The following is a 23,639-nucleotide window of genomic DNA, read 5'->3' as shown; positions in this document are numbered from 1 at the left end:
CATGCGTATAGCAAGCACGGCACCTCGGACACCTTCATCACGCCTCCAGTCAAGCCGGCGAATCGGCTCCGGAATCAGTCAGCAAGCGAGTCACCCAATCGCGCCTCAAGCAAACCCCATGACCCCCAAAAGCCGGAGATCACCCGAATTAACGAAAAAGGGGTACATATAGAATTCCCGCGCCGCCAAGGTCGTCGTAAACGGTCGCCGGGTTAACCGTAGGTGCTTCGCCCAGCCACATCGGGCTTCACCTTAGCTATTCCAACCGTCCCTAGACTGGCCTGGCCGGGCTAGGGAGACACCCCCCCAGCCGTGTATGGTCCACAGCTGATGAATCCCAAAGTTCCCCAAACCCACCGGCGGAAGCCTGTCTTGCCACAGGCCCGGGTTTGCTTTGCGCTGCTTCGAGCGGCGGTTTCGTTTTGCCCCCGTGGTGCTTTGGTTCTTTGGGGGCTGCGAGGGCGTGGGTTCGAGTCGCAAGCGGGGATTCTTTTTTCCTTTCCTTTTTTGTTCATCTTCCATTCTTCTTTCTCTTCCCCATTCATTTCCTTCTCTCTCCTCTGCAGGAGTATGATGGGAATAATGCGGAAGCATGTGCTTCTATCTATTGTGACAATCATATGGGTTTAATGGGGCATTCACATTGCGATGGTCCTTTCTATCTGATGGATTGCAGTGTTCAGGGGCAACGGTGGAGAAGGGAGGCCTGTACACACTGCACTGTATCGACGGATACATTATCTTTGAAGGATGCGAAATGGAGGGGACTTGTATTTTAGCTATAGATACATGATACACAGTCATCGAAAAGAGTGCAGCGGTGAATCTTCGTATATCGAAACATCTGGTGGCCTCAGGCAGCAACTTGACCACTTCTCCCCAACTCCGAGGGTACGACGGAGTTGGCCAGGCTGCCGTTAAATGCACCTGTCGATCCCTCTCCAATGCCTCTTGTTTTCTCCAATGGCCTTGACAAACCACTCGCTAAACATGCAGAAGCATTACGACAACTCCGTACACCTACGTATGCCTTGCATGGCATTGGAGTCAAAACGGGAGTTGCACCCATTCCAATTCCCTCCCATTCGTCTTCTTCTCTGCACTCTGCAAGGCTTGCACCATTGAGGGTTGTCAAACTTCAACCAAGGGAAAACGAGCAATACGGACCGTCCAAGCCTCGCCACTGACATTCCTACCCATCATCTCGACGTTTATCGTTTCTGTACGCACGACTACTTGCGCCATGTTCCGGACAAACCTTGCAAACTCTCGCCGACCGACCCGGGCGCCTTGCCCGAATTCAGGGCTCGACGACCCCCACCCCCCAGCGCCGCAACCCCGCCATCAGCCCCGGCCAATGGACATGACAGAGCTGCGGCCGGAATCCAGCTGCCTAATCGCTGGCGTGCCGAATGGCACAGTGGGAGGTGAGTAGCGTCATGTGCTTACCTTATTCCTCATCGCATTCGCATTTCTACTTGTTATCTTCTCCGTTTGCGGGCAACATCGTACATTTGCACCTTCGAAATGGCGAACTCGGGCTTGTCGTACGAGTCGGATCTCGAAGATGCGGGATCTGACTACGATGTCGAGGCCAATGATTCTGACGCAGAGTCCTTGTTAGATCTCCACCAGTCTCCCGCCGACGGCTACTTTGAGCGGAGGAATCTCCCTCGACAGAACTACACAGAAAACCCGGCCATTCAAAGCAACAAGGCAAGGGAAGCGGCGCAGGCGCGGGCGCACAATCAAGCGGAGGCCTCGAATCCAACATACGCGCCGGCGCACATCATCGAGTCGGCGCCACCAGATTACAACACTGCCACTGCGGGCCAGAGGGAGCAACAGCGCGAAGCCTTCGACGCCGACCACCCATTGGTACGAAATGGCCTGTTACATGACTTTGGCGGGTCGAGCGCGCGGTTCGCGCCGCAGAGTATGCGTGACCCAGTCCACCCGGCTGCTACAGATGCACCGGCCCCCGCCGGGGACGCGAGAGATGGCGCGCGGTTGGAAGAGCAGCCTACCGAGCGGACCGCCCTGTTGAGTAGTGCCGGTGATAGCAAACAGCCCCCGAAAAGTCGACGCTCGAAATCGCGCTGCGGCAAGGGCTGCTTGCTCGCCGTCATCGTCGTGCTTCTGGCCATCTTGGCCATCATCATCACTGCTGGGTCCAGAGAGAGCTCGTCGTCTCCCTCGGGTGATGGCAGTCCAGGGGAGAAAGTTCCGAGCGTGAAACCTCCACGAGACCCGACGCCTCCACACCCGAGCAGATCCGGCTCATGTCCTCTCAACTCGTTCAGCAAGACCGAGTCGTTCAACTTCACCGCAGATGGTGGCAACTTTTCGCTCATTGAGCGCATTGAGCGCCTGGACTATGCATCCCAGTTTTGGAAAGGTCTTCGCATCTCCGGCACCGTGAAGATATCACCCGCCGGACCTGAGCAAGAGGAAAGCGGGCCCGACATCAGAGTCTGGGTGAACTATGCCACCATGGCTCCACTCGACATCGTTGAAGGCACATATGTCCATGACGACGACGGCCTCGAACTCCGCTTTCCCAAAATCAAGCTCAATGACTGGCTACCCAACCCCGACGCTTGCATTGACATGGCCGTCGCCATCCACGTGACCAGAAATGCGAAACTGGGGGACTGGACGACGTGGGTGAAGCACATGGACGTGGTTGTGGAACCGCATCTCTTCAGAAACGACGACGAGCTTGACGACAGCGAGTGGATGCAGGACAGCTCATATTTCACCCCGCCCTCGTCCTCCTCCATCCACACCTCGAGCGGCGACATCGACATCGCCTACTGGGACTCCCGCCGCACCGTCATCGACAGCAGTTCGGGCAGTGTCGAGGGCGCCTTTGCCCTGCGCGATCTCCTAGCGATCAGAACAGCGTCCGGCTCAATGGACGTCAAGATTGAACCGAAGCCTGCCGACAAAGCCCATCCCAAGCCAGCAACATACGCTCTGCGAACCAGTTCCGGCAGCATCACTGCCGCCTTCAATGTATACGCCGACGACATCCCCGCCCGCCACTACGAAGGCGTAATCGAGACGTCGAGCGGCAGCATCAAAGGCGGCTACATCCTCGGCGACCATCTGACGATCCATACGAACTCGGGCAACATCGGCGTCTCCGTCCTGCCCTACGCCGCGGACCTCGCCTCTTCGCGCTTCGAGACCAGCTCCGGCTCCGGGCGCACCGAGTTGGAATTCCTCTCGCCGTACACCGACACCCTCGACACGGCGGATGTGACGGACAGCAGCAAGCCCAAGCACCGCACCGGCATCATCGATGGCTTGCAATCAGTGCATAACACCACCTCTGGCTCCATCCAACTCGAATACCCGGATGAGTGGGAGGGCGAGGTGGACGCCTGGTCTAGCTCCGGCCACGTCGATATCCGCGGCAGGGACTTGAAGATCTATTACGATTACGACATCCCCACTGCTGGACATCAGGTGGTTGGGCTGAAGGGAGACGGGTCGTCGAAGGTGAAGCTGAAGTCTTCCAGTGGGTCGATTGACGCGCTGTTTGGGGACGAGAAAGATTATGATGAGGGGAGAGAGGAGAAGAAGAAGTGGCGATGGGGGTGGAAAGGCGAATGGGATTGCTGCTAATGTGTATTGACGCTGATGAAGGAATGGACTCGACGGCGTTTCTGGACGGTCGGTTTGGCGTAATTGGGTCGGGATTTACGCGTTGGAGTATGTCACACGGCTTACAGTACAACAGGGGGTCGCTAGGCGCGCTATCGAATGGAGGATTGGGCAACGATTTGCATGCTACCCTCGAAATGGAATTCAATCCACATACTGCCTTGATTGATCTTACGGCCGTAAGCATCCCCCTCCAAGATGCAGTATCACTGATCGCCATCGCTCGGCTCAATTAACGGCATCTTGCATGCAGGTGCTGCTGGCCTTGCCATTCAAGCACGCCTCAACAGCCTGATAGGCCATAGGCTAGATAAGGTTTGGGCTGGATCTTACCTAAAGCTTCCCCGGACCAGCCTGGACTCCACGCTTGTCCCAAATATCTCTCCACCATCGAGCTTCTGCATGCGATGCTCCGCGGAACAGTACACCTCCAATGAGATGCGCGGTGAGTCGAGGCTAGTCGTCGCAGCGCCGCGGTGCGCCATGATTCTGGCAGACTTGTCCCTGCAGCTGCGGGGTACCGTCAGCATTCTGGCCAGCAGCAGAATGCCTAACTGAAGAGGCCGCCACGAGGTATATCTTTCCTTTGCTCCCAGGTCCAGCTCTGCGCGGGTGTTGGCACTTTCTCATTTCCTCCACATTTTGCTTGCTTTCCTTGCCTTTGCGTCTCCAAGATGAAGCTCTCCACGCTCTCTCTCTTCCTCGCGTCCGCCATCTCCATCTCCGCGACGTTCCTACCCGGTCCCGATGCGCTCGACATCGAGCGTCGTGGGCCCGAAAGGAAATCTACGATCCGCACCACAGCCACGCCCACCCATACGATAACTAGCACCCCGCTTCCCACGCTGTCCCAGCTTCACGGCGAGGCAGCTGCCGCCGGCGGTGTGCTGGCGGCAGATACAGTGCAGGGCAACGGGCAGGCTGTTGGCGACAACGGCTCATCCGAGTGCTTCGTCCACATCAACGGATTTGGCGCCGGGCCCGGGAAGGGGCATACGCTCAACGCTTCCATCGCCTCGTCAGTGGCGTTGGGCAGTGGTGCCGACGGTACCTATGGGTCTGCGGCTGCGGGTACGATAGCGGCGGTTATGAACCCCAACGCCACGAACGTGAAGCTCACCTCTGTCTCCTTTGGCAATTCGTCCACCTTCCAGGCCAAGAACGGCTCAATCATTACAATTGCCTACGTAAGTTATGAGTACATGTGACAGCCTGCTGTCTTTGAAAGGAGTCATACTGATGCCCAGAGCGTTGCAGGCTTCGTCGACCAGCATCGTCGAGGACGACCAAGGTGATTACGCCATCTACTGGGCGTGGGCATACACTGTAGCAGGACCGGGCGCGAATTATACACGCGGCGACAACGGCGGCCGTTCACATGGCATGGTCTATGCCGTCGGCCAGTACAGTGGCGTCTCCACGAGTCCTGGCGGCAGCACCGATGATCAGCAATTCAGTTCGATCTTCGACGGCGGCGAAGGATACACTTTCAATGTAGGCATTGACGAGGGAACGGCGCCTTACACCCCCGGGACGTACGCTGGCCAGCCGGCGACGGCGAGCTTCAACGAAAACGCGGGCGGTGCAGCTGGCTCGCCTGTCGTAGGTGTTGTGGCAGTGGCCGCGGCTGCAGCTGCTTCGCCAACCGGTGCTGCTGACGCTGTCCGCGGTGGAGGTCCTCTCAATGCTGTGGCGTATGTTGACCAGGACACTGCCTCGGCTACAGCTGGGTAGGTCGTGCGGGAGTTGGAAGGGAGTGTTGGGCATCGGGGTTTTGTACGAGGCTTGGCTTTGGGCCAGAGTGGGCATTTCTGCAATCTGGTTACTTGTAGCTTCGATGTTCGCGAGAGCACTGGACGTTTCGGAGCGGTGACGGCCAGTATTGCTAGAATTCTTGGAAACGGCGATATGGGTTGGCGACACGCGCAGATTGATCGTCATTTTCCTAGTGACGTCCGACATGTCTGATACTTGTACATGGACAAGCCCGATGGTGCATCTTGGAAATAGCCACTAGGCGTCGCGATCCCAACGAACATGTGAATCACCTCGCCTTCTTCTTGAAACTCCCCTCAAGAGTGCTCTGACTGTGCTCCCGTTTGTGGCCTCGCGTCGATTTCGGACTTCCCGTGGACCCCTCGTTCCTTCCCGCCCTCTTCGCCGTCGGAGGCGACGTAATCAGCTCCTCCGTCCCATCTGCATCTTCGAAGCTGTCAAGGCCGGCTGGGCCCCCTTGCTCACCAGACGTCGGCCCTTCACCGGAATCGTCAAAAGCCTTCTTCCACGTCCCATCCATGACCGCCTTGCTGTTGCCGTAGAAGCCCACAGCATACGCGCTCTTCATCCCCTGCATGCAAATCTCTCGCTGCGTGTTGAAATCGAACATGGGCTTGGGATAGACGGCGACTCCATCTCGCTCCGTCTCCTCGCCATCGCCCTTGATCAGCACGCCGGCCTTCTTCTGGTCTGCAATGGGCGCCTTGTGCGGTTCGTAGATGTACTTTTTCGGCATGTCCTTCAGCTCCGGCACGAACTTGCGAATGAAATCGCCGTTGTCATCCCACTTCTTGCCGAAAGCGACCGGGCTGTAGCAGCGGTAGAATTGGGAGAAGAAGGCGGTGCACGAAAGCCATTGCCAGTTGCCGATGTTGCACGCGGCTTCGTGGTCGATGAGTAGCTCTTCGAACACTTCTGCTCCGCGCTCCCAGCTTATGTAGCAGCCGCCACGGGTCAGGAAGCAGGCGACCGAGTGCCTTGCTAGATGATGGATCCAGCCTTCCTGCCGCAGTTGTCGCATTATCGCGTCGATCCACGGGAACCCGGTCTTGCCGTGCGCCCATCGCTGGAACCAGATGTCTTTCTCCTCGTCATCGACCTCGTACTCGCCCGTAATGAGCTTCTTGTTGACGTCGACTTTGCTGGGTAAGTGCCAGGGGATGAATCTACAGTGCGAGTTGTTGTACGTCTGTCCGAAACTCCAGCCTAGCTTTGCCTGCGCGCCAAAGTACATGTCGCGGAAGAGTAGCTGACCCTTCAAGCTGACTGGCACCTCGGAAACGGCTTTCTTGGCCCTTCGCCTCTTCTCGACCACGTCTTGTACTTTATGGTAAAAGTATCTGACGCTAAGCGCGCCAAAATGTAGATATGGCGAGGTCAGGCAGGTTGCCTGCGGCTCAAATGCAGCGGGAGATGTCTTGGGCTTCTCGAAGGTGCCTGTGTATTCCTCGTTTGCGATGATGTCGTCCAGCATTTTGAGCGCGATGCTTTCTCCGCCGCGGTGCTGCGTTGTTGCAGGCTTCATGCCTAGTTCTTCAAGCGTCGGCACCGAGAAATCGCCATTTGGACCGGCAATGCCGGCACTATAAGTCCCTTCCTTCTCATCGCGGTGCTTCTCGTTGATGTCTGGTGCTGATTTGGGTTGTGTCTGGTCAAAGTCGAGCTTCATATCTCCGGGATCCGGAAGAGTCTTCGGAGTGTCGACCGGTTTGTCCGGCTCCCCCAGCTTCTCTGCCGCCTTTTGCACTTGGCTCATACTCATCGTCGGCTTCCCATCGTTGGCTTTGACAAGCTCATCGCTGTCCCACAACGTCCGCCCAGCCTTGACGATAACCTCCACGCCCGCCTTCCTCGCCAGCTCCATGACTTGCGCATCCCGCTCGCGCGCATACGCATCTGTGTCCTTTTCGAACACGAGATGGGAGATGTTCCATGCTTTGAACAACTTGGGCAGCAAAGTGACCGCCGGCTCGCGCAAGACGAATAACTTGCTCTTCTTGTTGAGCTTCGAAATACTCTTTGAGACGTCTTGCTGGCAGTCGAGCAGGAATTGCCAACGATTGACACCCACTCTTGCGCGATAGACGTAATGGCTGTCCCAGCACCAGATGGGGTAGAGCACCTCCGGCTTCAGGTCTAACGCTGCGTTGAGAGCGGGCGAGTCATGCAAGCGAAGGTCGGTCCGAAACCAGTAGATCACTCGTGGAGCCATGTTGCAGGGAGATGTAGCGATGCAATTTGAGGGGTAGAAAGGGCCTAACAGGCGAGGAGCAACCGGGAAAGACAGACTTATCTCAATGCCTTGACTTTACCACTCATTGAAATACATCCATCTCGCGTATGCGCGAGTGATAGACAATGAAAAGGCTCCTTGCCTGTTCCTGGCAGTGGTGATGTAATCGGAAGGCCGCCGAGCACGTGGTCTGTGCGGGGAAGCATCTCCCCAAATTCTCCGCCTTTTCGCTTGCCGATGCCCGAAGGGTACAAGGCTGCCCAGACAATACCGCCGGTGCCTCCATGTCGATCACCGCTCGAACATGACGTTGGAGGGAAAACCTGTGTAGATTGTCAAATGCGATGAAAGAGATTTACCCTGCTTCGTTATAGGTGGGAGATTTATAGCAAGTCGTTGTCCCTTCTACTTGGTCTTCCCAACAAGCACGCAGTTCCACGCCCGCAATGTATCGACTGGGTTACCAACTACTCTCCCTCCTCTGTCTTGCCCTGGCCTCGCCGCAGGTCAAGGGCATTGTAGAGCGAGTGGACTCTTGCGACACTCCTACCACCCAGCATTTGAGTGCACCACCTTACGAGAACTACTTCTACTCCGACTGCAATGCGGCCAACCAAGTCGTCGTCACCTCTCCGCTGTCCAGCAGCAACCTAACTCTAATCGGCCCAAGGCTGTTGGTACGTATGCCCCTTTCCTGACTCAATAAAACAAGAAAGCCAACCGCAATGTAGGTAGCGTGGCCCGCGGGCGATTCTGGCGTCGTGTCTTACTTCTCGCCCAAGAATGGCGTCAACGGCAGCCTTGCCATCGAGCTGGTCGGCGACCAGCCTCTTTCCCCAATCTATACCCCCGCCAACTCCAGCTCCTTGACCGGTGAGCCTGTTGTGGGTATCAGCACAAGCATCAACTTCAACTCCTCTGCGATGCTCGACCTCGCTATCATGGGTAGCATCCGAACCATCCGTGACTTCACCGAAGGCCCCTCGCTGCTCCACCCGGAGATCCAGGACGCGGTCAATTTCTCCTCCATCAGCAATGGTGGTGCTTTGCTGTCCAGACTCTGGCTGGACAACAAGACCATTGTGTCCATGTCTTTCGTCCCCGAGGCCGGCAGTGCAGCAGTCAACATTTCCAATCGCACACTCGAGCTCGGTGCAGGGACCTACCAGTTCAATGCTTCCTTCGACTACCCTCAACTGACGCAGCTCAGTGCGAGCGAGGTATTGAACCCGGAATCTCAAGACCTGATTCAGCAGCAAGCCGGCAAAACGACGTCTCTGTCGTTTCTCTCTTACAGGCACAAACTGCTGGCCGGAGCCTGGCGCTTCTTGACGTATTTCGGCCGAGACTCGATGATCACGCTCCTCCTCATGCAGCCAGTCTTTTCCGAAGGCCCAGATGGAGCCATTGAAGCCGTCATTGGCTCCGTCTTGGAGCGTCTCAACAAAACAGACGGCAAAGTCTGCCACGAGGAGACAATCGGAGACTACGCCACGTATGAGAACCAACTCAAGAACATCACCAGCAACGCCCCAAGCTGCACGTACATTATGGTCGACTCCGACTACTACCTGCAACCCGTCATGCAAAACTACTTCCTCGACACCGCCACGGGCCGCAGCAGACGACAGGCCTTCTTCAGCCAAGAGGCAACGCTGGATTTTGGCAATGCCGGCCTCAAATACGGAGACCTGGCCGTCCGCAACGCGGAAAAAGTCATGCGCAGCGCAAAAGCATTCGCCCAGCCCGGTGGCCAGAAGATTCACAACCTCGTGCACCTCGTCAAAGGCCAGATTGTAGGCGACTGGAGAGACAGCACGTACGGCATCGGCGGCGGTCGTCAACCCTACGACGTCAACACCGCGTTGGTCCCCGCAGCCTTGCGCGCCATCTCGCAGCTCTCCGCCGCCGGCTTCTACCCGCAGCATGCCAACTGGTCCGCCGAAGCAGCAGCCTACGCTCAGATCTGGGAAGACAACACGCTGCAGTTCTTCGAGGTGACCCGTTCCGTCTCCGAGGCCAAGTCGCTCGTGACAAACTACACCAACACCGTTGGCGCTGGCTTCCCCTCTCACGTCGATGACATCGAATCTGACGTCGTTTTCCACGGCCTGTCGCTCAATGGCTACGACAATCTGAAAGTGGTCGAGGTGATGAACTCGGATGACTGCTTCCGACATTATCTGCTCAACACTACGAATCAGACGCAATTGACAGCCTTTGTCAATCAGACGGCGAACAATGTTCGCTTGCCTTTCCCCGTTGGTCTCAGTACAGATGTGGGTATGTTGATTGCAAATCCTGCCTACGGCGGAGAGCCGGTATACGCCGCAAATTGGACGCACAATGCATATCAGGGAACAGTCGTATGGGTGAGTATCTTTGTTCCAACTTCCCTTCACCAGTCCATCAGCTGACTTGACCTACTCACAGGGCTGGCCATTGGCGATGATGGCCGCAGGTTTGCAGCGCCAGCTGTACCGGTGCAACAGCTCCGAAGTGCCAGACTTCTGCAACGACTCCTCCGTCTACAGCAACGTCATCGCGGCGTACAACCAGCTATGGAATGTCATCGATGACAACAAGCAGTACTTGAGTAACGAGGTTTGGAGCTGGCAGTACCGTGATGTGAGTCTTTCATCCACTCTTTTCAAGCGTCGACGCTGCGTATACTGACATTGCTTGACAGAACTCCTTCCAGTTCGTCCAACTTGGCGACCTCCCGCCGCCACCGGGATCGAGCTATACGGAATCGGATATCAGGCAGTTGTGGAGTTTGTCGTTCCTGGCCGTGACTAGGGATGAGTCGTTGAAATGAGAGGGCCGTAAGGAGATGTACTGGTTGCAGTATATTGGGCTACGTTCCTCCGTTGTAAATCCAGATACCCAAATGAAGAGTGCTCGATCTTTCTGGCCGAGCTGTCGGACCGTGGTATTGTGTTCTTTCGTATGTTCCCGTGATGTGTAGAGCGGTGCAGCTTCATCAATCCGACGTCTTCGCCTTGAGACCGGACGCAACCACCAAGACTTCATAGTCAGCCAAGCCAGGGCCAGCAATAAGGTGCAAGTCAACAAATCGACGCCGGATCTGCCCCTCAAAGTCAGGCCAGTCACTACGATGGCCTAGCCAGACCACTGTTTCCAACACTCCGTCCGAACAGGCATCGAAGTAACTCCCTAGCAACGTGGGTTGACGCGGGTACACGAACAGCAGAGCTGTGGCCAGGACAGCATCGGGATAGAGTGAAGTGGTCGACTGTACCCTCGCCACCAACTCCGGTGGTAGATGCTTGCTCGGACATGAATCTACTTCTACCCCGCGGAGATCGATGCGTGGTCCTGAGATTTCATTGCAGACATGAAGTAGAGCTGCCTCGAGCAGCCCACTGCCGCAGCCGATGGACAATGTCAAAGCCGGGCCTGCAGGCAGGTGGTCGAGAATGGTTTGTAGCAACGGCCTCGAGATGGCTGGACAGCAGTCGGGGAAGTGGACCGGAGTATCGCTCAATCGGTCCCATAGGGCAGCCATAGGAGCAAAGTGGCTACCGTTGTTGAGTCACAAAGCTTGCATATGCACCTCGTTGCTGTTCCATGCAAGTCTGAAACGATGCGTCAGCCGGCCAAGGTGTCATCTCTGCATCGCTCGAGTATATGTGAATCTCATTTCGAAGGGAAGCCTCATGCACAACGGTCATATGCCGGCAGGCGAGTGGCAAGATAGCCTTGCAAATGCTCGTCAACGTGCACGGCCAGTGAGGACGTGATGGTTTCAGCCGCCAACGGTCGGAGTGAGATGAAGCGGCACGTTGGGAAAGAAAGCGGAGGCGCCACGGAGGCGGGACCGTTGCCAACGGTGTGTCGGGGAATTGCGAGCCTCGAATACCTGTGCTGGCTCAAATTGCACACGAGCATGCGGCAGTGTTTGAAAACGCCTATGACCATGTATGTGGAGGCGGATAGACCTCCTCTAGCCGGCCGATCGATGAGAGCACGCAGACTAGGACAGATGCGGCACGTGCAGAATGCGGCAAGTGTCAGGTGCCTACGCGCTGTGGAAAGAATCACGAGACGACTGGCGCGAGCCGGGCATGCAGCAGCAGATGATTGCGGACAAGCGGCAAATCGGCCCGGAGCCTGCGCTTGTCTTCCGTCAGCGTGCAGCAAGACTGGCCGAGGTATATGCGCGCGGTCATGCAGACATCGCCACAATCTGCAACTCCGCCACAACCTGTGGCGCTGTCTGGACGGTGGTGTAACCGCATCCGTAGACAGGACCGACGAGGGCGCTGTGAGGCATGTCTTCATCCCGTTCTGCCATGTGTAGCAGCGTGAGAGAATAGCCGCTTCGTGCAACTCGCGAGAGATTGCCCTGCTGCATGGCTCGGAGGCATTCTTGGACATCTGACAATTCAGGTGCGGTTGACAGATCCCTGTTCTAGCAAGCGGATTGGCGAGACAGCTTCGCGCTATGGCGACGCTAGGCCGTTAAGCTCCGCAAAAGTGGAGCCTGGATGTGGTGGGGAAGGAGCGGGAGGGGCAGCGAAGTAATGAACGCACAGCACCCGCCGTCCACTCATCGCCATTCTGCACGCAACACGATGGCCGGCGCGCCAGCCCAGTTGGGCGGATGCGCAGCGCGATACGGAAAGGCTTGCCACGGCGCTGCTGAACGACCCGCAATCTCCTGGATCGAAACGGCGGCAGGCCACGCGCGCTGCAGACGAGAGGTGCCGTTGCTGGCAGGCTTCGAGAACAACGCTCGAGTCCCGCCAGTGGCGGCGATCTCGCGCATCTGAGACATGGGCAAACTACGTGGCTTCCCGCTACGAACGGCTGTCTGTCTCAGATCAGCTTGGAGTTGAGATCCGCGCCAACAGCATGACATGTGATTGCGCGCTCTACAACCCCAGCCGGATGCCTTGCTTCTTCTGTCCGTTGCCGCGCGCATCGCCGCTCGGGTAGCGTTGTGCGTGGGCGCACAAGACGACGCTGTTCTAAAGAGAGGAGGCTTGTACGTACAGTGCAATATTGATTTTTAGCAACACGCAATTGCTCCCGTGTCGCAATCTCTGCGCATGCATGGGCCTCCACTCGGAACACGCAGGAACGCTGTGGCATGGAAGCTGCAAAGGCGAGGCTAATCCTGCAGGCCGACGTACTATATCTGCAGGCGTGCAGCTGGTGTCCTCGACCGCCGGCCACACAAATAGTGGCAGTGCTTTTCGAGTCTGGCGCCATGCCCGCTCTGGCAAATCCGCCTGCCCTGATATAAGCGCACCGCGGCCGCACGTATAGCACCTCTCTTTCTTCTCTACCCTCCTCGTGCGCCGCTCTAATCCCCGACCACCCTTCCCTTACCTCTCTCCCTCCCTCTCTCTCCCTCTTCTCACCCACCTCGTTTCCCTCTCCTCCGAGGCGCACGCTCTAATTTTTCTCTCTCTTTTTCCACCGCCGCACTGAGATACCTGACGTCGTTCTTTTCTCCCTCGTTCCCACCATCTCGTCTCAGCCTCGTGGTCTGGTACCATCGACTGTGTCTCGACATCCAAACACATACTACATCATGCCGCTACAACTACTCCCCGCCTCTGCACAAGCATTCGCGCCCCGAGCCCCGCCGACCATCGTCCTCGGCACCAAGGTCGAGCAATGGTTGACGCAGGCGCTGAAGCGCATCAACCGCGTTAAGCGCCCGCTCAACAGCGTGCCCCAACACTACCGAAATCTCACGGAAACTCTCGGCGGTGCTGGAGCGATATGGACGCTTACGTCGCTCATGTTGCCCAAGGCGCCCGACGCCGAGCTGCGCAAGGACGACAACCCGTTAATAGAGGCGCTCTTCAACTATCAATTGGTTCACGTCGAGGCCTACGTCGTCCATGTCGACATGGTGTCGCAGATGGAAGTCGCCTTCAAACTGACGCCCGAGACCATCGAAGCGCTCACCGAGTACCACAAGGACATCTACTCCGCCGACACCTTTGCTGACACCTGGAGCTGGCCGGAGAAGGAGGCGCAAATGAAGAAGTTGCAGGATGAGTTTGTCCAAGCCGTCAACAAATTTGTCTATCGCACTGGTGTCCGCGTTCTGGAAGGTCTGGAAGAGGATGGTGCGGGTGAGGTGCTCGACGGACGGACTAAGGAGGTCAAGACTCTGATTGGCAACCTGTTTGTGCCGCTCCTGCCTCCTCCGCCGCGGATCGTCGACGTGCTCCATCCTACACCCATGCTGACATTGAACGTCATGCCTGGGCATTGGTGGACGCTGCCGCCATCGCTCGCACCTCAACCCATTCCGGTGGACTCGTGGAAGGTTCTGCCGTCGACGCCGTCGCCGACAGTAACATCGTGCAGCGACACGCAGTCGAATGCATTCTGGCCGTCGGAGATGAGCAGTCTTAGCGCCGCGCAACTCCCGTCGCCGACGCCATCCTACAGCCAACCGACCAACTACACCTCGGCGCCGTTCTTCAGCTCGCCACAGGCAATCACGTCCATGCCCACCCTTCAGCTGCCCAGTACGATACCATCGCACTGCGGCACGGACTTGGGCATGGGCCACTTCGACAGCTTCGGCTGGAGTGCGAGCTCGTTCCCATCGCAATACGCCACGGCCGTGTGAGGGGTCCGCAAGGGTGTGCTGCAATGCGCTTCTCAGCCTGAACATCAACCAGGCTTGGGAACAAACGCACTGCCTTGCCCGTGTGGTTGCGACTGCAGACCTGAGAAACACCTGATGCGCACAGGTCCGTTTCCTGCTCGACTCCCCTCTTCTCGATGCGACCACGATTCGTAATGTCATGCGATGTCGATGATACCCCGATGTTGATCATCACCACCCTTCACCTGACCACTCAACCGCCCTTCTCTGCGAGACAACCATCAACGCAGAGGCCGCGACATCAACTCCATCTCATTTGTCCTGCGGCGGGGAAAACAGCGAGTCGACTTTAGCAAGCGAGCATCGTTTATCGTTTTTATTTTTATTCCTTTGGATTGGATCTGGGGGTTTTGGATTTTTCTGCACCACCTACTGGGCGACGAAATGGAGAGGCAAGCACTGCAAAGATGTGGTACTCCCACAACGACCTCGCGGTCTTCTGGCATGATGTGGCGGAGCAGCTTCCGGCCACTCGACATTCGTTTCGGTTTGGAGGAGGAATACACTCGGGATTCGCGAACTTGCTGGTCTTGTTATCGCAATCCTTTGGAAGGACGAATCGATCGGGAATGGAGAGGACGGTTCTCTCCTTGACTGCGTGTTGCATCAGCGGCAGCAGCGCCAAGAGATGTCTATACACTCCGGTCTCGCTTCACTCGCATCACACGAGTGACGGACAGCGGATATGGAACGTCCTGCGTGCTGCTGCTGTTGTGCAGTGATCAAGGCACGAATACTTCTCCCACCTCGGCTCTGCACTTACCTATTCGATACTGGTTTTCGGATGAGATGAGCTGGGGACTCGGCGGATTCGACTTTTCTTTACGGGCGCAGGGTATCCGGTATACCCGCTCGACCTAATACGACAACATCCCACACGCTTCGACAGGCCTTGATCGGAACGGAGGATCTGTGTTGGCGAAGCATGTCCGGGGTTCCCGCGCTAGACGCTCCCGTGACGATACTTCGCTGGACTCATGTGCAACGTTTCCGGTTCTAGGGTTGTGGAGGCCTTGACTGGGTTTTCGCCTTGGTCGCTCTGGCGATCGACGTGAACGGCGTGGGGATGGTTTTGTCGGTGAACGCAGTGCTCATCCTACTGTGACTTCGACCTCTCAGTCCAAACAGGTTTTTGGATCTGACGGGGGAAGGAGAAGGAGGACGCTTGATGCGTGCTCTTGTCGAAAGTGGATGCTGGATAAACGGCCTTCTCGCGAGTTCGGGACGGATGGAGGAATGGGACGTGCCACTACGAGGGCGCTTTGATAGTGCGTCTCTGGTGGCACGCTCCTTGACCTCAGTCTCGCTCCGGATTGGCGGTTGGCGAGAAATAGCAATGAGCTTGATCTTTTAGGTAATGCGAATAATTTCACTCTATTTGAAAGTGACACCTTCCCGTGGTTACCTTATGACTGAGGACTCTGTAGGCTCCCTGACAAGTGCACGAGGACGGCGGATCCTCCGGACGAAAGGTGGGTGATTTACGTGCAGCTGCATCAGGTGGACAAGGTCGGGAGGTAGCCCCGGATGTCGAGCGAGAGAAGCAGAGGCACAGCCGCGGGCGTCGATATGACGAAAGTGTCGCCAGGGTTGCACACGTGCAAGCCAAGACCAACCCGGAAGCGAGCCAGCGCATTCATGGAATGGGCACCTTTCATTCCTCTATTGTCTTTGTTCCCTGACATCCACCTCCCTTCTAGACTGCAACCTGCCGCCTGCAGTCTTCTTGGTGTCTTCCCTTCTCATGCGTGAGACCATGCCGCTGCAATAGATAGGCCATGCCTCCCGCCAACACTCCCGCGGTAAGCAGCAACCCGTCATGCGACTCGACATGGACGGCAGGGGCAATACTGACGAACCCATCTGCCCTCAGCGAACGCCCTCGCGCCCGCAAACTCCTGCCGCCCAACCCGCGCGCCCACTGACCCCGCTATCCTACCTCTCCTCTCCCGGGCCCGACCTCGCCGCAACCTTGCATGCCTCCACCACCGCCAACGATACCGATGAAGCCAACGTCGCCTTCCTTCGCAACTCGCTAGATAACCTCGACCACCCGAGCCCGCCGACCCGAAGATCGCACATAGATTCCGCCCGAGACCCCCGGTCGCGCGAATACCAATCCGAGCACCGCGCATCCTCTTCTTCGTTTCCGACCGGCCGGGCTGAGACCGCCGAAGACCTGTCAAGACAAGAAAGACTGCGCCGAGTTCTGAGCCGGCTGAATAGACTACATGAGCCCGCTGCCTCGTCGTCGACGACCGCGGCGTACACCGACCGCACGCCTTCTCCCCATCGTCAGAGCTTGTATGATTGGGCGCCTGGTTGGGAGGAGGAGGAGGGCGAGCTGAGCGCCATTCTGAATGAGCTGCGGCGCCAACAGCCTGACACGCACCCGGATATCCTGCGTGTGCTCAGCCAGAGTCAGTTGGAGAGCAATCGACAGCGTGATCGAGATACCGCCGCCCTTTCCGCCGCGGAGAATGATATGGCGGATGCGGTGGAGCGGCTTGATAGACTTGAGCGACGGAATCTTGCGCGCCGAGAGCGGGATCGGAGGGCGAGAGAGAGCGAGTGGCTGAGTTTGAGGAGTAGGGCTATGTTGCAGCGCGCGAGGCAGGATGGCGGCGCGGGATCGCCGAGTGCAACGGAGAGGATGTTGAGGTATGTGATGGAGAGGGAGAGGAGTGGGTTTAGTGAGGAGGAGGAACGGGCGAGGAGCCAAGGCTGGTTTCGACCGGATTCGGCGGGGGAAGAGCGCAGTGAAGAGCAGAATGGTGGTGGTGAGAATGGTGCGAGTGGGAGAGGTCATTGGCTTCTTCCTCCGCCCGCTGAGCTGCGAGAACGAGACAGACAGGAGAGGGTGGAGGCGTTTCGACGAGGCTACTTACCGGAAAACGGGGCGCAACGGGTACCACGAGTCTCCACTCCGCCGGTGCAGGCGACGCCTACTTCCTCTTCGACGTCCATGCTCGAGAATGCGTTGAAATACCTGAGCGAGCTGCGGTCCTGCGTTGGGTTGGAGGGTGCTCTGTCTGCGGCAATCGATAACCAATTGGCTACGAAGGAGTTCCTCGCCGACAAGCACGACGATTTTGTCATGGATCTCGACGAGCTGCCTCTCCTGCCCTACTCGTCATGGCTTCAGCCGGGCGCCGTCTTCGAAGGACAGCAATACGCCTCAACAGCAAGCCTTACCCACCAAGACCGATCGTCGACATCATCTCGAGTCGAGCAGATCAATCCGAATTACAGAAACTCAAGCAGCCACCACAACAGCACAGCACACCCAGGTTTCGACCACCCTCCAGGCTCGGCACGCATCGACGCCTCCCGCCCCTGGCGCTTCCACTTGCCCCAACCGCTCAAAGACTCTCACGACCACTGGCCCGTGCGCGTCATCATCCACGCCATCGACGAAGACAGCATGACGCTGCAAGGCACAATGGAAGCCTACGACGTCCCACAACACCCCTCCGCCACCCACCTCAGCACCACCAGCAGCGGCAGCACCACCACCAACGGCGAACGCCCGAAAGCAGGCAAGAAGCACGCGCCCATCACCACCTACCTCGAAGGCCACATCATCGACCTGCGCACCCACACCTTCCTCACCCCCGACACGGCGCCGGAGTCGCAGCGCAAACGCTCTCCGTTCGCCTCGCCACGCAGCTCGGCGGAGAACATCCACTTTCCCTCCGCCACGCCGCAGACGGATGCACACAACTGGCTTAAACTGCCGCCGTTTTCTGGCCTCACCTCCCCCGCTTCCTCCTCATCAACAACAACCACGCAATCTCCCGCTTCCGATGCCGCTCGTCTGCTCCTCTCCAAACGCCGCCTCGCCGCTTTGCACAAGGAGTACATCTTCATGCGCTGGAAGGAGCGCTGTTTTGTGCACAGCCTGCACAACGACCCCTGCACGGCGCCCGCGACGGATCGCCAGGGGGACCAGGACCGCGGACATGGACTGACGATCAGCGGCTTCTACTATGTCAGTCTGCGGCGGTGTGATGGGGTTGTGGAGGGGTTGTACTTCGATCCGAGCAGTACGCCTTTTCAGCATTTGAGGCTCAAGGGCGCGGGGAGTGGGTGGGGGGCTTGGGGGTTTAGATGATGGCTGTATAGCTTTTATGGGAGTTGCATCAGATCTTCACACGGTAGCATTATGATGAGATGGACGATTGGATGTTGGGTGGTTCAAGGTGCTTTTTTCGTTTTTGATGGTCTAGTCTACCGAAACGGCCGACGAGGTATCTTTCCCGATGCATCATGTACCCCTCCCATTCCAATTCCGTTGATGCCGAGTGTCAAATCGATATCATTGCATGGTGCCTCTCGCCTAGTAGCAAGGGTTGCTCGTTGAAAGAGCTGGCACCCGCATAGTGTGTATTGAGAAGTGAAGGGCCGAGAATGCCGTCGGGGTGGACTGGGGCGCATCGTCTACTCGCCTCCAGTCTGGAAGTAGTTGAGCAGGATGGAGCGCTCCTGGGACTCCTCACCCCAATCCTTGACGACGACGCAGGAGCAGTTGACGACCTTTCTCGCATTGCCTTCGCGGTCGATTTGGCCTGGAGAACTTCGTTAGCACACGACTCACACACCCGCACGGTGGTGGGTCAAGACATACACAAGCCAGCCCACTCGCCCAACTGCTTTCCATCCGGCACCTTGATGAGGGGGATGTTGTGCTCGCCGCACAACGCCACCACCAACTTCTTGTACGCCTCCTCCTCGCAGGCCTCGTTCAGCACGCACATGTGGGCCTGGCGGCGGTCGAGGGCTTTGCTGGCCTCACGCAGGCCGCGGGCCAGGCCGTCGTGGATGAGGGCGATCTTGAGGACACCCTTGAGGGCGTCGAGGACCGACATGCTGCCGGGCTTGGCGGAGGCATCGGCGGCGACTTCGACCTCGTCGACCTCGTCAACCGCGACGACCTCCTCTTCTTGTTGAACTGGCTCTTCTCCGTCCGACTGTGAGGGGAGGGTGTTAGAGTGTGCGCATGATCAAGATGTATGTGTTTGGCTGCATGCAGGTCTCGTGCGTGCAGGATGTCGGGGACTTACCATCTTGAATGCTGCGGTGGTTGTCCTTTCGAATTCAGGGAATGTCAGATTTCCTCAAAGAGCCTCGGGGGGCGATGATAGTTGAATGATTCGCTGGAAAGGAGAGTGATGTTGAGGCAAGTTTTTGGCTTCGGACAAAAGTGTGATCTGGGAAAAGCGCGAGTGCGGATATGCCAAGGCCGAAATGCACGGGCCGTCGGATTAGAGTTTGGGTGCATCGTCTACAGCACGACCTCGATGCAGTAAATACACCTCTGCTTTTCTACTTCGTGCTCCACGATTGACTGCAGTTTCGACGGGATGAGATGAGTGAAAGCGTGGAGAGTGTGAAGCCATGAGAGAGACAGCAATGTTCAGCCAGAGGCTTTCCAGTGCCATCACTCCATCGAAGGCTTTGATTCTTAACAATGATGCCTCACCTCGGAGTACTCGACATAGTTTTAAACCGGCACAGGTCGTGCAACGATGAGCACCAAGGAGTACTATGTCGCGTGACTCCATTGTGCTCACCGACAGTCTGCTTCAGGCATACATTGACGACGATGTCGAGGTAAAAGCAGGGCAAAGTGCGGAGGAGGAGCGGGCACGGGGTGCAGGCCCCACAATTCGCCCGGGCTTTGACGCAATTGCTGCACGGAGCTCGAGCTTCACGTCATGTTGTTTTTCGATGCGCGTGGAACCGCCTCGCCATCCTCCCTCTCCATCCCTCATTGTCTCCCGCATTGAACCCCGCGACACTCCGTCCTTTCTCGCAGCATCGCCCGTCATCTCTCCCAGCGTCGCTCGTCATTCCTCCTCTCCTTTCATTGCATTGGGAGCGATGAGGCCGTCACAAAGTCTGTTGAACTGCTTGAGATAAGAGGCGGGGTGCCCGATTCCACCACACACTCGCCCCCAATGGATCGCAAGACGAAGGAGGATGTGTACTGCACCGTGCGTGGACAGAGTTCAATACGGCACACCTACTTCAATGCGCTAACCTTCCTACCAGCTCGTCATGGACGACGGCTACCTGCCGGGTGCAGCAGTCCTGGCCAAGTCATTGCGAGATGCAGGCACCCAAAAGCCGCTTGCGTGCATGGTGGTACAGGAAAATCTCCGTGCATCAACTATGAGAGAGCTACAAGTACGTCGACACCTGATTCGCAACATTCCCTTAACTAATCCCCGACCAGTCCCTCTACGACCATGTCCTCCCCGTTCCCCCCATCACCAGCCCAAACACCGCCGCTCTCTACCTCATGGGTCGTCCCGATCTTCGTAACACCTTCACCAAAATCCACCTCTGGCGGCTGACGCAGTACCGAAGAATCGTATACGTTGACGCCGATGTGGTTGCGTTGAGGGCACCGGATGAGCTTTTCGATATTCACGATGAGTTTGCCGCCGCACCCGACGTCGGCTTCCCCGACATCTTCAACACTGGCGTGCTTAGTCTTACCCCGGATGCGGGCGTGTACGAGGCTCTGCTCACAATGGCTGCCACTGGAGATAGCTTTGATGGCGCGGACCAAGGCTTGCTGAACCAATACTTTGAACACAAGCCATGGAAGAGGTTGAGCTTTACGTACAACTGCACGCCAAACGCCAATTACCAGGTCAGTACCGTCTTCTCGGGACCGTGTGTGGATGGAAAGCTAACATCCAACAAGTACGAGCCTGCATACCGCTACTACAAGCGAAACATCAGCATGGTGCACTTTATCGGAAGCGAGAAACCATGGAAGAAAGAGCGGTCGCGCGTGGGCTCATCCGGTGCTTACCAGGAACTGCTCAATCGATGGTGGGCGGTGTACGACCGACATTTCAAGGTTTCGGTGAGTCGGTCTCATGTCTGCACGAGACTTCGCAAGCATCTGATAACGTGTCCCTTCAGACCTCCGATTACATACACGGAAAAGACACATCCGCATCATTGGCCGTGCGACGCGAGGTGAGAAGCTCAAGCGAAAGCGATGGCTACTATGCCACAGGTTATCCTAAGGATTCCACGCAGCCTGCCCCTCCGCACGAAGGTGCCACTACTGCGACCGAAGTCCCATTCACTGAAGCGGGAGAACAGGCAGAAAACATTGGTCAAGGTAGGACCGAACCAACACCGACCGTTGAAGTCAGAAAATTCTCCGCTCCGCACATGGAGTGGGATGCTACGCGGTGAGTAGTATCTTGTCATCGCCCCAGGCATTTCCTGATGTTCTATCAGCTCGGCTCCCCCGGTCCAGTCGAAGCCAGAGGCGGCCAATTTCCCTACAGCAGTATACGAGTTCAGCAAAGACCCCGTGCCTTTTCAGCCGCCCAAGTCGTACCCGGAGCCGCCCAGAGATATGCATTATGAAGTACCCAAGCCAGCCCCTCGCAAGGAAGAGAAGCTGGCTCCCATTTTCCCTTGGGAGGAGCGTGAAGCCCCGAAGCCAACCCGCAGGTTCATCGAAGATGAACCCCCTCCCCCGAGCATTGTGGTCCAATCCGAGGACGATGACTTTCACGGTGCAGACGAGTTGTCCGTACAAGCCCTGCCGACCGACGAGGAGCCAACCCCCTCGACTGCATTGCGAGGGGCTCCCGACGGCTCCTGGGATCCTTTCGATGCCGCCAGCAAGAATGCCTGGGACGATGTAGCGGGCATCGAGCAATACGTCCGTGCCCTGACTGCGCAGCAAAAGTCGCGAGGCCAGGTGCAAGTCGTGCCACCGACGACGCCTCCCAAGCAGCAACAACAGACAGCGGCACAAGAAAGCGTCTTGTCGCCTCTGAACGAACCGCTTGCGCCCGATGATCTCGTTCAAAAAGTACAGAAGCGTAGGGAGAGCCTTCTCCTCACCGACTTCCCCACTGCCATCGAACGGCCCAGTCTCCCCGTCACGCCTGCGCCAATTCGTCGCTCGACATTCTGGAGCGGCGAGAACGAGGGAGAGGACCAGTTGCCGCCGGCTGAAGGCGTGCCAAGCCAGGAAGACTGGGTATGTTGCATGCAATCGCCGACACCCCTCCAACTCGCGGGCCAAGGCTCATCCTTCTGGCGGAAAGTTCGATGCGCTAACCCTTTGACACGCAGGATCCCGCCGTCCAACTCGAACAGTTGCGCCGCAACTCGCTCATCGGCGTTGGTGATCTCAAATTACCTGGGTTCGCAGCTGATAAACCCAAGACTATCCCGGAACGTCAGATGCCGGGCAATGCTCCCTCAAGGGCAGCGGCCGTCGCATTCAACGACGATGTATTCGGCGTGGGGAGTCCAGGCAGCGGTGGCGTCGCTGGCAGCACAGGCGTTGGTGGGGGTGGATCTTCGTGGGGCCTGGGCTTGTCGTTACCGGCGGAGTCGACATCGACAACGACAACTGAGACCTCCAAGACTTTCTCAAGTTCCGAGGCATTCGACACCTCTGCCGCCGCCGAGACTTCAAGGATCTCCGAGATATTCCAAAAGTCTGACGACACGTTCGACGCCGCCGCCGAGAAGTCGAGAATCGCCGAGACTGTCGAGCGCGCGGATGAGTCTTTCGATACCAGTTCCGCTCCTGCCGCCGCTGCAGAGACTTCCCGCTTATCCGAAATGTCCCGGACTTTCGAGTCGGCGCAGACTTTCGAGTCCGCCCAGACTTCCGAGACTATCGAGAGTATCGAGGGTTCGACGTCGACTTCGGGTGGAGTGCGCTTCGGGACCGAATTCGCGTCCGAAAGCTGACGGTGATGGGGGAAGGATGCGTGGCGTTTTTTTCCCTTCCCTCTCTCCACCTCCGGGGTTTCCCGAGCTCTGAGAGGGTATGGATGCAGTTGTGGATGGCCTGGCTGGATGTGGATGCGGTGGCGTGCTCGGAGCGCAATGCTCCCGGCACGTGGCTTTTAGCCGTTTGCTTTTCTTTCCTTGCTGGTGGCATGTCTGCGTTGCTCCGGTGGGGCTTTGCGGGCGATCATTGATGGACGACATGCGCTCTGCTTTCCCTTCTACATTATTAGAGCGTTATAGCGGCTTATGTGAAAAGCTGGCGAGGTAATTATTGTCATCCTTCTGCACTTGTTTGCTCGGTAGATACACAGCATTCAATACTAGCTCCTATACTGTGTACACGCAATGCGAACATGCAATGGCACGCTCTCCCCGTACCCAACTCGGCTCTAAGGAGCATCTATCGTGCTTCCGCGCGGAAGACCCAAGATCCGCAGATCCTCGTGCATCAATGGGCCATGTTAACGCCACGACCAGGATGGCATGCGTCTCGCCACGTGGAATACC

General features: G+C 57.4%; 9 protein-coding genes across 9 annotated transcripts; 6 read left to right on the top strand and 3 right to left on the bottom strand.

Annotated features, from left to right (window-relative positions):
• Positions 1–1,527: 1,527 nt before the first annotated feature.
• On the top strand, positions 1,528–3,633 carry BDY17DRAFT_323067 (uncharacterized protein; the record flags this gene model as incomplete). The annotated part of the gene is made up of 1 exon (XM_033736939.1): positions 1,528–3,633. The coding sequence occupies one exon, from the start codon at positions 1,528–1,530 to the stop codon at positions 3,631–3,633; it is 2,106 nt and encodes a 701-aa protein (XP_033590768.1).
• Positions 3,634–4,346: 713 nt separating this feature from the next.
• On the top strand, positions 4,347–5,406 carry BDY17DRAFT_323066 (uncharacterized protein; the record flags this gene model as incomplete). Its single annotated transcript, XM_033736938.1, has 2 exons — positions 4,347–4,859; positions 4,930–5,406. 2 exons carry the CDS (start codon positions 4,347–4,349, stop codon positions 5,404–5,406), a joined length of 990 nt encoding a protein of 329 aa, XP_033590767.1.
• On the bottom strand, positions 5,342–7,797 carry BDY17DRAFT_123733 (FAD binding domain of DNA photolyase-domain-containing protein). The gene has a single exon (XM_033729335.1). It carries the CDS (start codon positions 7,658–7,660, stop codon positions 5,717–5,719), a length of 1,944 nt encoding a protein of 647 aa, XP_033590766.1. The 5' UTR covers positions 7,661–7,797; the 3' UTR covers positions 5,342–5,716.
• A 101-nt stretch (positions 7,798–7,898) lies between these two features.
• BDY17DRAFT_123647 (glycogen debranching enzyme) lies at positions 7,899–10,764 on the top strand. Its single transcript, XM_033729333.1, has 4 exons — positions 7,899–8,358; positions 8,413–10,053; positions 10,115–10,309; positions 10,371–10,764. The coding sequence occupies exons 1-4, from the start codon at positions 8,128–8,130 to the stop codon at positions 10,497–10,499; spliced, it is 2,196 nt and encodes a 731-aa protein (XP_033590765.1). The 5' UTR covers positions 7,899–8,127; the 3' UTR covers positions 10,500–10,764.
• Positions 10,765–11,171: 407 nt separating this feature from the next.
• BDY17DRAFT_123700 (uncharacterized protein) lies at positions 11,172–12,259 on the bottom strand. Its single transcript, XM_033729334.1, has one exon. The coding sequence runs from the start codon at positions 12,080–12,082 to the stop codon at positions 11,360–11,362; it is 723 nt and encodes a 240-aa protein (XP_033590764.1). The 5' UTR covers positions 12,083–12,259; the 3' UTR covers positions 11,172–11,359.
• A 985-nt stretch (positions 12,260–13,244) lies between these two features.
• BDY17DRAFT_249009 (uncharacterized protein) lies at positions 13,245–14,303 on the top strand (the record flags this gene model as incomplete). The annotated part of the gene is made up of 1 exon (XM_033730948.1): positions 13,245–14,303. The coding sequence occupies one exon, from the start codon at positions 13,245–13,247 to the stop codon at positions 14,301–14,303; it is 1,059 nt and encodes a 352-aa protein (XP_033590763.1).
• Positions 14,304–15,980: 1,677 nt separating this feature from the next.
• On the top strand, positions 15,981–18,604 carry BDY17DRAFT_123530 (vacuolar import and degradation protein-domain-containing protein). Its single transcript, XM_033729332.1, has 2 exons — positions 15,981–16,144; positions 16,216–18,604. The coding sequence occupies exons 1-2, from the start codon at positions 16,121–16,123 to the stop codon at positions 18,454–18,456; spliced, it is 2,265 nt and encodes a 754-aa protein (XP_033590762.1). The 5' UTR covers positions 15,981–16,120; the 3' UTR covers positions 18,457–18,604.
• Positions 18,605–18,782: 178 nt separating this feature from the next.
• Positions 18,783–19,210, bottom strand: BDY17DRAFT_316194 (50S ribosomal protein L30e-like protein; the record flags this gene model as incomplete). Its single annotated transcript, XM_033735992.1, has 2 exons — positions 18,783–18,910; positions 18,970–19,210. 2 exons carry the CDS (start codon positions 19,208–19,210, stop codon positions 18,783–18,785), a joined length of 369 nt encoding a protein of 122 aa, XP_033590761.1.
• An 865-nt stretch (positions 19,211–20,075) lies between these two features.
• On the top strand, positions 20,076–23,404 carry BDY17DRAFT_295167 (uncharacterized protein). Its single transcript, XM_033733256.1, has 7 exons — positions 20,076–20,338; positions 20,397–20,531; positions 20,581–21,003; positions 21,058–21,222; positions 21,282–21,559; positions 21,609–22,365; positions 22,461–23,404. The coding sequence occupies exons 1-7, from the start codon at positions 20,303–20,305 to the stop codon at positions 23,088–23,090; spliced, it is 2,424 nt and encodes an 807-aa protein (XP_033590760.1). The 5' UTR covers positions 20,076–20,302; the 3' UTR covers positions 23,091–23,404.
• Positions 23,405–23,639: the final 235 nt, after the last annotated feature.

This window comes from Neohortaea acidophila (genome assembly GCF_010093505.1).
Source record: "Neohortaea acidophila strain CBS 113389 unplaced genomic scaffold BDY17scaffold_4, whole genome shotgun sequence".
NCBI lineage: Eukaryota > Fungi > Ascomycota > Dothideomycetes > Mycosphaerellales > Teratosphaeriaceae > Neohortaea > Neohortaea acidophila.
Note: the sequence above shows the minus strand (reverse complement) of the source record. Positions and strands in the feature narration are given on the sequence as shown.